A 9254-nucleotide genomic window follows, 5' to 3' on the forward strand; every position below is an offset into this window, starting at 1 on the left:
TGCTATTGTCACAATTGGTCACCATTCACTAAATGATGATCACGATATACTGTTATTGGTGTGATTCCGTTTTGCACCGCTATTTTCCATAATAACAGTTTGGACCGTCGTTGCTATCATAATATAACGACCACTGTTCATTATCCAAATGCTATTTGAATTCCTGATAATATGTTCGCTGAATATGTGAATATATATATATAGAAAGTGCAAGAAGTAATTTTACGTGAATTCAACTAGTAAAATAATACATTTTATTACGAGGACGATTACTCGTGAGAATGTCGTCTATATTTTACTTGGTAGATGGAGATACTTAGTATGACGACCTTGAGCCATAATTTTCCCAGTACTCTTCTTCCTAAACTCAATACTCAAAACAGCAACAGCCTTACCAACGTGCAAAGCCTTTGCTTCTATCTCAATTTCCTCCTACATTATGCAAACGATAAATGGGTTATATTTTAAGCGCCAGAAGAGTAACAATTAAAGGCAAAAAAGAAGTCAGGAAATACAACTTTCTGGTGTTTATAGTCAGTGGTCATAAATCTTCTTTGTCTCCTGTTTAGTAACTTGGGAGGAAAACTAATAAATTTAGACAATTAGCAGAAAAGGAAGGCTATATCCTAGAGATTAGTGTATGCATAAAGAAAAGGTACCTGAATTAGTATTTCCGTCTTGTTCAGAACATTGAAACTCAAGGGGCTATCACCACAATAAATTTTAATTCATATTTATCATGAGTTATTCCTCCACAAACTACGACTCTATCGTCTAATATAACCTTCTAATTGAACTTCTGGATTCGTTATTTCATAAATCAAAGCCTTTAGAACTTGATATCTTTAAGTCGGTCATTATCTCTCGACAAGATTATCGGTAAATTTAAGAGATTTGTTAAGATTAAATCTATTGGATTATGACTGCATTCATTTATTTTGCCTGTCTATGAATAACAATCATGATCCTAAGTTGGCACCAGTTCACACATGAAATCAGTATATAAACCCCTATGCTAGGCAAAAGGATGAGGATTTTTTTTAACTAGACTTGATTTGGCTCGATCAAATGCTCATCTATGATAACACAATAGTAAATCCACAAATTCACGTATACTAGATTTCCAGTACTGAGTTTGTTCATTCAAGAATGTCTACTAAGAAACTGACTGAAACTCAAAAACTGGTGGAAACTGGAAAAAAAATCTCAACAAATCAAGGGGAAATTTGGAGCAGAAATTTAAAAGTTTCAAGCATGGTGTTAACAAAACCAATAATCTATCAGAAACAGAACATGTTGAGCAACAATTAGCAATTATAAGACACTTTCTACAAAAATATTGCAGACCTGGTTCAGATTGACACTTTTAAAATAAAATCAGAAGAAAAATACTTACATCAGCATAAGCAGCATCCATGAAAGCGATACTGATCTCAACTGAAGTTCCAGTGAAGGTAGCTCCAGCAGTGTATACTGCTGCCGAGGTAACCAAGTCCACTAATATAGCTGTGGCTCCGCTATGCAAGCAATTTTTATCGTTCTTTGCACAATAAATGTAAAACACGAATTCTGTTTATCATCAATAATCTAAAATCTTAACCCAAATTGAAGATTCATGAATAGAAGGAGTCAATTACCAAGAGACGAGGGTTGACCTTAAAAGAGCAAACGACGCGATTGGTTTCGATGAGATCAACGCGGAGACCGTGCATAATTAGGCGTTCGAAGAATCTCAAAGGCAGCTTATCTCCTTCGATGGTGGCCGGATTCTCCAAGTATCTCTTCACTTTTTCCACTTCCATCCCTCTTTAGCCCGTCTACGAACGACCTCACCAAATCCGCTCACTTTGTCACTCTACTACTTCTTCATCCAATTTTTTTCTTTTTGTTTCTAACAGAGCTTTTCCGGCCAAAAACAGACAAAGGGCTGCTACTAACATGACAGACGTGGTCATTTACATGGATGACAGACACATTTTGGACCGCATCTAGCACGTGTGTTTGTGTTAGCTTCAGGGAAGTCTGGTTCATCCAACATATTAGTTTACTTTAGCATCGAGTATGTTAATGTTATTATGTACTATTTCCTATTTATTTCTTTTAATATTTTTTAAACATACATGAATATCAAAATGTTGAGCGTTTCGTTCATAGAATATAATATTATTTTTTGAAATAAGATTATCAGAATATTACATTACCTTATACATTACTGGGAATGTTACATTATTTTATTTTGTTTGTTTGATATGAATGTATGATTACAGTGTTTGGTTAAAAGATTAAAAGATTATTGTAATGCATATTTTACTGTCATTATGATATTTTTTTAACAAGTTGAATTCCAAATATTCAAATGAAAATATTTATATAAAAATTCATAGAAAATATATTTTTGTATTGTTTTCAATTTATATATATTTTTATTAAATTTTAAATTCATAAAATTTATATAATTTTTTTACAAAATTTAAAAAATAAATGGGTAGATTAAAAGAGTAAATATATCATATATTCTTTTAATCATAATTAATATTTAAAAAGTTATGATAATAAATTAATAAATAAAATTGCTAACTTGGATGATGTCTTCATTTAAAAGTACTGAGCTGGTTGAGGGAAGACATTACATAAACAATGCTGACAGTGTGTTTTAGATCCAGATCCCAATTCAACAATAATATGTGAGGGAAGACATTGTATAAACAATGCTGACATTTTTGAATTATATTATACAAGTCAAGCATGCGGATCTTGCCTCCCTTTCTCAGAACAAATTCAACAATAACAGACAAGTTGAAAGCGATTATTTATTGATACGAGTTGTTTGTTGATTATGGAAAGGAGACAAAAATGGAACATCTGCTACACTCGTGTGGATTCAGATCAATTCCACGTTACTTATAATTGATATTTAAAGAGGATGAGATTCCTCTTGTCTCCTCTCAGCCTGTTACATATATATATATATATATATTCAGCAGATGGCAATGGAAGAAGACGGAAAATAGCTTGAGTTAGTTGAACACAATAGAAAGGCCTTTTCCTTCTCTAAAACAAAGACAATGGCTACCTCTCCTTTGAATGTCCAGCCTTCTTTCCATGCTCGCTCAAACAGTTTGCCTTCAAGGCAACACCCCATCACTTCTCAAATTGATGAAAATCTGAACCGATTGAGGGAGTCTCAGTCGGCCTCTACATCGTCATCATTAGGAAATCAACTCAACTGCCTTCAAGATTTGTATGACTTTGTTGATATGTTGCTTCAATTGCCCCTTGCTCAACAAGCTCTAGCTCAAGAGCAGCAAAGGAAATTCGTTGAACAACTTCTGGATGGATCTCTAATGCTCCTCGATGTATGCGGGACCGCTAGAGATGCCTTGTCCCAAACAAAGGAATGCACAAAAGATCTACAATCAGTTTTGCGTCGAAGAAGAGGAGTCGAGGGGCTTGCTAATGAGGTTAGGAAATACTTAACCACTAGGAAGGCAGCGAGAAAGGCAATCTGCAAGGCCTTGAAGAACTTGAAGCATATGGAGAATAAACTTAGCGAAGATGGTGAGACAGGAGCCGTGATTAGCACCTTGAAACAAGTAGAAGCAGTGACCATCAGCGTTCTAGAATCCTTGCTGTCCTCTATTTCGGGGCCAGCGGCTGAATCAAAATCAAGCTCATGGTCACTATTATCTAAGTTAATGCACCAGAGAAAAGTAACTTGCGAGGAAGAAGAACAAAAAACAAATGAAATTGCAGATGTTGAAGCGACATTGCGTTCCTTGATTAAATCTGGAAGCATGAAGAATGTTGAGAATGTACAAAATGAGCTGGAAAACTCAGAGATGTGCATCCAAGATCTTGATGAAGGTCTTGAAAGCTTCTTCAGGAGGTTGATCAAAGCTAGAGTCACTGTTCTCAACATCATCAACTGTTGAAATCTAATTGCACAAAAGTATAACTTACATGTATAGAATTGTTTAAAAGACAATAATTATACAGTCTTCTTTCCACAAATTCTTCCCTTTCTTAGTTTTCAAGAATGGCCATGGATGCATCTTAAGCCAAAAATAGTTTACTTTTGACATTCACATTATTACTAACACTAGAGGTTTACTGCTAGTTTTACCAAATGCTACACATCTTAACTTGAGAGATGAATTATAGAACCACTATTATTATATTTGTTAAAAAAGATTCAAGATTTATGAGATTTTTTGTATGAATACCTGAGCTGTCGAGATTCCTGTTGTCCCGTTGAAGATATTGGAACACTTTGAGCATCACATGGTAGATATAAATCTTACAATCGTTAAGCGAATCTTGCCTGCCTCCTGCATGACAAGAGATTCAGGACATTATCACATTAAAAAACTTGTAAACTCAATCATAATAAATGTATATACATTTTCATGTAAATGCATATAGTTCATTATAGTATTATCTCACGAATTGAGATACATTATGAGCTCACCGATTAAACGAATATTGTTATGAGTTGTCGGGCTGATTAGGAGGGAGACATTGCTTGAACCGTGCTGAGATAGTTGAAATAGGTGTCATCAAGTCCATGTTACCACATGACTGCAACTTGAAAGGGTGAGATTCTTTATGTTTGTCTCCACAGAAATTGGATGGGTAGAAATTGGCTTAGGTTATTACAGTTGGGTTCTAGAGTAATGAAGTATTGAACAATTGAAATTAAAGTAAAGTGAGAATAATAATATATGAAATGCTGGTAATTGGAGTTCAAGAAGTAAAGATTGCAAATATAACAAGTAAAGAAACCAAATCAAGTATCATCCACATTAATCCCAAGACTAAACAAAATAAAGTTCAAGAGTTTCATCAACATTTTCACGATGATCAGTGTCAGAACTGAAAATGAAACAAATTGCTAAGGAAGAAATCTGATTGTAAACATGGTTTTTCAGCTCTTGTTGCTCGTCTTCACCAATGATATCGATCGGCTCAGCTGGCTCGACCAGACCTCTTTTGAAGGTTGGAAACACAGTCAGCTTGCACGCCTTTGCTCTTTTTCTTCGACTCTAGCATGCCCATCATTTACACACAACTCCTTTCCACAGGTAATTAAAAGCAAAATGTTACAAGAAATAAACACAACTCCACGCTCTTAAATGCTATCGAAAACTAACTAGATATGCTAATGCAATTTCCTAGAATAAAGCTAAATGTGCTTAAATTCGAGCATTAATTGTCAAGTATAAAGACATGAATTTTATTTATACATGTATATATGCACCTTTTTTAGAGTGAAAATTGAATATATTATATTCCAATTTCAAATGATCACCGTTTCGTGCCAGTATCAGATAGAAACGAGTAGTATGTGTTGCAGCACTCATGCAAATATTTATTTGTTGCCTTTGCCTTTGCCTTATTTCGATTATAAAATGTCAACAGTTTAACTTTTGTATGGCCAAAATCAATTGTCATTCAACATGGTTGATTCAGATCATTAAAGACAAATGCAGACGAGTACACGCTTTCCTGCTAAGATTATATCATACAAGTCAAGAAAGCAGATCTTGCGTCCCTTTTACAGAGCAAATTCAACAATAACGTCATAATCCTGCATTCTGTCTCAGCACCATCGTGTGTATTACTTTATCAATTAAGATAAGGGTGATAAGTTGTTCTGATTGTGGAGAGCAGACAAAACATGAACGTTTTCGTGATAACCATGTAGGTCTATTTCAACTCCACGTTACTTATAATTGATATTTAAACTTGATGAGATTCCTCGTCTCCCCTCAGCCTGGGATATATATATATTCAGCAGATGGTAATTGGAGAAGACAGCAAATAGATTTAGTTGAAACACAATTGAAAGGCCTTTTCCTTCTCGACAAAAAAGACAATGGCTACATCTTCTTTGAATGTCCAGCCTTCTTTCCATGCTCGCTTCAAACAGTTTGCCTTCAAGGCAACACCCCATCACTTCTCAAAAAGATGAAAATCTGATCCAATTGAGGGAGTCTCAGTTGGCCTCTACATCGTTATCGTTAGGAAATCAACTCAACTGCCTTCAAGATTTGTATGACTCTGTTGATATGTTGCTTCAATAGCCCCTCGATCAACAAGCTCTAGCTCAAGAGCAGCAAAGGAAATTGGTTGAACAACTTTTGGATGGATCTCTCATGCTCCTCGATGTATGCGGGACTGCTAGAGATGCCTTGTCCCAAACAAAGGACTGCACACATTATCTTCAATCGGTTTTGCATCGAAGAAGAGGAGTTGGGGGGCTTGCTAATGAGGTTAGTAAATACTTAGCCTCTAGGAAGGCAGTGAGAAAGGCAATCTGCAAGGCCTTGAAGAACTTGAAGCATATGGAGAATAAACTTAGCAAAGATGGTGAGACAGAAGCCGTGATTAGCACCTTGAAACAAGTAGCAGCAGTAACCATCAGCGTTATATAATCCTTGTTGTCATTTATTTCAGGGCCAGAGGCTGAATCAAAATCGAGCTCGTGGTCACTATTTTCAAAGATATATATATATATATATATATATGCACCAGAAAAAAGTAACTTGCAAGGAAGAACAAAAAAAATGAAATTGCAAATGCGGAAGCTACATTCTGTTCCTTGATTAAATCTGGAAGCATGAAGCATGTTGAGAATGTGCAAAATGAGCTGGAAAACTCAGAGATGTGCATCCAAGATCTTGATGAAGGTCTTGAAAGCCTCTTCAGGAGATTGATCAAAGCTAGAGTCAGCTAGAGTCACTGTTCTCAATCATCCTCAACTGTTGAAATCTAATTGTACATAAAGTATACCTTACATGTATAGAATTGTTTTGAAAAATAATAATTATACAGTCTTCTTTCCACAGATTCTGCCTTTTCTTAGCTTTCAAGAATGACCATCGATTCATCTTAATCCAAAAAGTATTTACTTTTAACATTCACATTATTGCTAACACTAGAGGTTTACAGTTAGTTTTACCAAATTTAACAGCTGAATCATTTGTCAAACAAGAACTCAAGATTTATGAGATTTGTTCTACGAATACCTGAGCTGTCCGGATTCGCATTGAAGATATTGGAACACTTTGTTAAGTTTTAACTATTTGATTATCACACGGTATATACAAATCTCACGTGCATTAAGCAAATAAAATACGCGGATTAAATAATGAATATGATCTTTAATTACATAAAAACAATTAAAAGAAATTGAATATATAACATTTAACACGCTTATTTGTCGCTTAATGACAGTCTAATGGCTGTCTGAGTTATGCTTAATTACAGCTTAATAATCCAGCATTGATCATTAAACTACGTCCATTTTCCTATAAGTTGGCAAAATATGTACAAGTTGAGCTCCCAGATCTTGCCTGCCTCCTGCATGACAAGAGATTATTAAAAACCTTGAAAAACTCAACCATGTTAATTGCATACACATGCTACTGAAAATGATTAAATAACTACATAAACCAGTGTCAGATGGAGACCCCTTGTCTCCAAATAATGAAGGCTACACATTATAAAAATATCCACACTAGGGAATTAAGCAATTTTAAAACCATGATGCATTACCAGTACACTAATGAAAAGAATCATGTTATGAGTTGTAGGGCTGGTTAGGAGGGAGACATTGCTTGAACCATGCATGCTGAGATAGTTGTTGAGAGAGGTGTCAAGTCCATGTTACAACATGACTGCAACTTAAGAGGGTGAAGTTCTTCATGTTTGTCTCCTCCTTCATAGAATGTATATATAGGGTAGATGAAGGGGAGAAGGCAAATTGCCAGATAAAATTCGGATACAAACTTCTAAGTTTTCTTTCCAGAAGAGATAATGGCCGATTAGCATTTGAGTAGATTGGCATAATCTGAGTTGACTTCTACATCATCGTCATTAATCCGCAATCTCAAAGGACATCAAGATTAATTTTAGTAATGTTTTAGACAACATTAACTTTTCATCAATCAATGTGACATCTTCTTCCCATCATTAAAGACAAATGCAGACAAGTACACGCTTCCCCGCTAAGTTTATATTATACAAGTCAAGAAAGCAGATCTTGCCTCCCTTTTAAAGAGAAAATTCAACAATAACGTCATAATCTTGCATTCTGTCTTAGCAACATCGTGTGTATTACTAGATTATTTAAGATAAGGGTGATGAGTTGACAGTTGTTCTGATTGTGGAGAGCAGACAAAACATGAACGTTTTTGTGATAATCGTGAAGATCTATTTCAACTCCACGTTACTTATAATTGATTTTTAAACATGATGAGATTCCTCTTTTCTCCCCTCAGCCTGTGATATATATATATATTCAGCAGATGGTAATGGGAGAAGACAGCAAATAGCTTGAGTTAGTTGAGCACAATAGAAAGGCCTTTTCCTTCTCTACAACAAAGACAATGGCTACCTCTCCTTTGAATGTCCAGCCTTCTTTCCATGCTCGCTCAAACAGTTTGCCTTCAAGGCAACACCCCATCACTTCTCAAATTGATGAAAATCTGAACCGACTAAGGGCGTCTCAGTCTGCGTCTACATCGTCATCGATAGGAAATCAACTCAACTGCCTTCAAGATTTGTATGACCCTGTTGATATGTTGCTTCAATTGCCCCTCGCTCAACAAGCTCTAGCTCAAGATCAGCAAAGGAAATTGGTTGAGCAACTTTTGGATGGATCTCTCATGCTCATCGATGTATGCAGGACTGCTAGAGATGCCTTGTCCCAAACAAAGGAATGCACACAAGAACTTCAATCAGTTTTGAGTCGAAGAAGAGTCGAGGGGCTAGCTAATGAGGTTAGGAAATACTTAACCTCTAGGAAGGCGGTGAGAAAGGCAATTTGCAAGGCGTTGAAGAACATGAAGCATATGGAGAATAAACTTAGCAAAGATGGTGAGACCGGAGCCGTGATTAGCACCTTAAAACAAGTAGAAGCAGTGACCATCAACGTTCTAGAATCCTTGTTTTTCTTTATTTCAGGGCCAGAGGCTGAATCAAAATCGAGCTCGTGGTCATTAGTTTCAAAGTTAATGCACCAGAAAAAAGTAACTTGCGAGGAAGAAGAACAAAAAACAAATGAAATTGCAGATGTTGAAGCTACATTGTGTTCCTTGATTAAATCTGGAAGCACGAAGAATGTTGAGAATGTGCAAAATGAGTTGGAAAACTCAGAGATGTGCATCCAAGATCTTGATGAAGGTCTTGAAAGCTTCTTCAGGAGGTTGATCAAAGCTAGAGTCTCTGTTCTCAACATCCTCAAATGTTGA

General features: G+C 35.8%; 4 protein-coding genes across 4 annotated transcripts; 3 read left to right on the forward strand and 1 right to left on the reverse strand.

Annotated features, from left to right (window-relative positions):
- Window positions 1–208: 208 nt before the first annotated feature.
- LOC120122998 (acyl-coenzyme A thioesterase 13-like) lies at window positions 209–1887 on the reverse strand. The gene is made up of 3 exons (XM_039142020.1): window positions 1638–1887; window positions 1397–1540; window positions 209–432 (listed from the first exon to the last, which is right to left on the reverse strand). The coding sequence occupies exons 1-3, from the start codon at window positions 1800–1802 to the stop codon at window positions 289–291; spliced, it is 453 nt and encodes a 150-aa protein (XP_038997951.1). The 5' UTR covers window positions 1803–1887; the 3' UTR covers window positions 209–288.
- Window positions 1888–3065: 1178 nt separating this feature from the next.
- On the forward strand, window positions 3066–3932 carry LOC120123078. The gene has a single exon (XM_039142073.1). It carries the CDS (start codon window positions 3066–3068, stop codon window positions 3930–3932), a length of 867 nt encoding a protein of 288 aa, XP_038998004.1.
- Window positions 3933–5875: 1943 nt separating this feature from the next.
- On the forward strand, window positions 5876–6434 carry LOC120123079. The gene is made up of 2 exons (XM_039142074.1): window positions 5876–5941; window positions 6084–6434. The coding sequence occupies exons 1-2, from the start codon at window positions 5876–5878 to the stop codon at window positions 6432–6434; spliced, it is 417 nt and encodes a 138-aa protein (XP_038998005.1).
- Window positions 6435–8390: 1956 nt separating this feature from the next.
- Window positions 8391–9254, forward strand: LOC120123080. The gene has a single exon (XM_039142075.1). The coding sequence runs from the start codon at window positions 8391–8393 to the stop codon at window positions 9252–9254; it is 864 nt and encodes a 287-aa protein (XP_038998006.1).

Source organism: Hibiscus syriacus, unplaced genomic scaffold (genome assembly GCF_006381635.1).
Source record: "Hibiscus syriacus cultivar Baekdansim isolate YM2019G1 unplaced genomic scaffold, ASM638163v2 tig00110388_pilon, whole genome shotgun sequence".
NCBI lineage: Eukaryota > Viridiplantae > Streptophyta > Magnoliopsida > Malvales > Malvaceae > Hibiscus > Hibiscus syriacus.

Bases quoted from the DNA above. Each gene is read 5' to 3' on its own strand.
- LOC120123079 (XM_039142074.1), top strand. From the start codon at position 5,876: ATGGCTACATCTTCTTTGAATGTCCAGCCTTCTTTCCATGCTCGCTTC. The intron at 5,942-6,083 runs GCAACACCCCAT...TTGCTTCAATAG, and splicing joins TCAAACAGTTTGCCTTCAAG to CCCCTCGATCAACAAGCTCT.
- LOC120123080 (XM_039142075.1), top strand. From the start codon at position 8,391: ATGGCTACCTCTCCTTTGAATGTCCAGCCTTCTTTCCATGCTCGCTCA.
- LOC120123078 (XM_039142073.1), top strand. From the start codon at position 3,066: ATGGCTACCTCTCCTTTGAATGTCCAGCCTTCTTTCCATGCTCGCTCA.
- LOC120122998 (XM_039142020.1), bottom strand. From the start codon at position 1,802: ATGGAAGTGGAAAAAGTGAAGAGATACTTGGAGAATCCGGCCACCATC. The intron at 1,541-1,637 runs GTAATTGACTCC...TATTGTGCAAAG, and splicing joins AGGTCAACCCTCGTCTCTTG to AACGATAAAAATTGCTTGCA. The intron at 433-1,396 runs GTAAGTATTTTT...TGCATAATGTAG, and splicing joins TGGATGCTGCTTATGCTGAT to GAGGAAATTGAGATAGAAGC.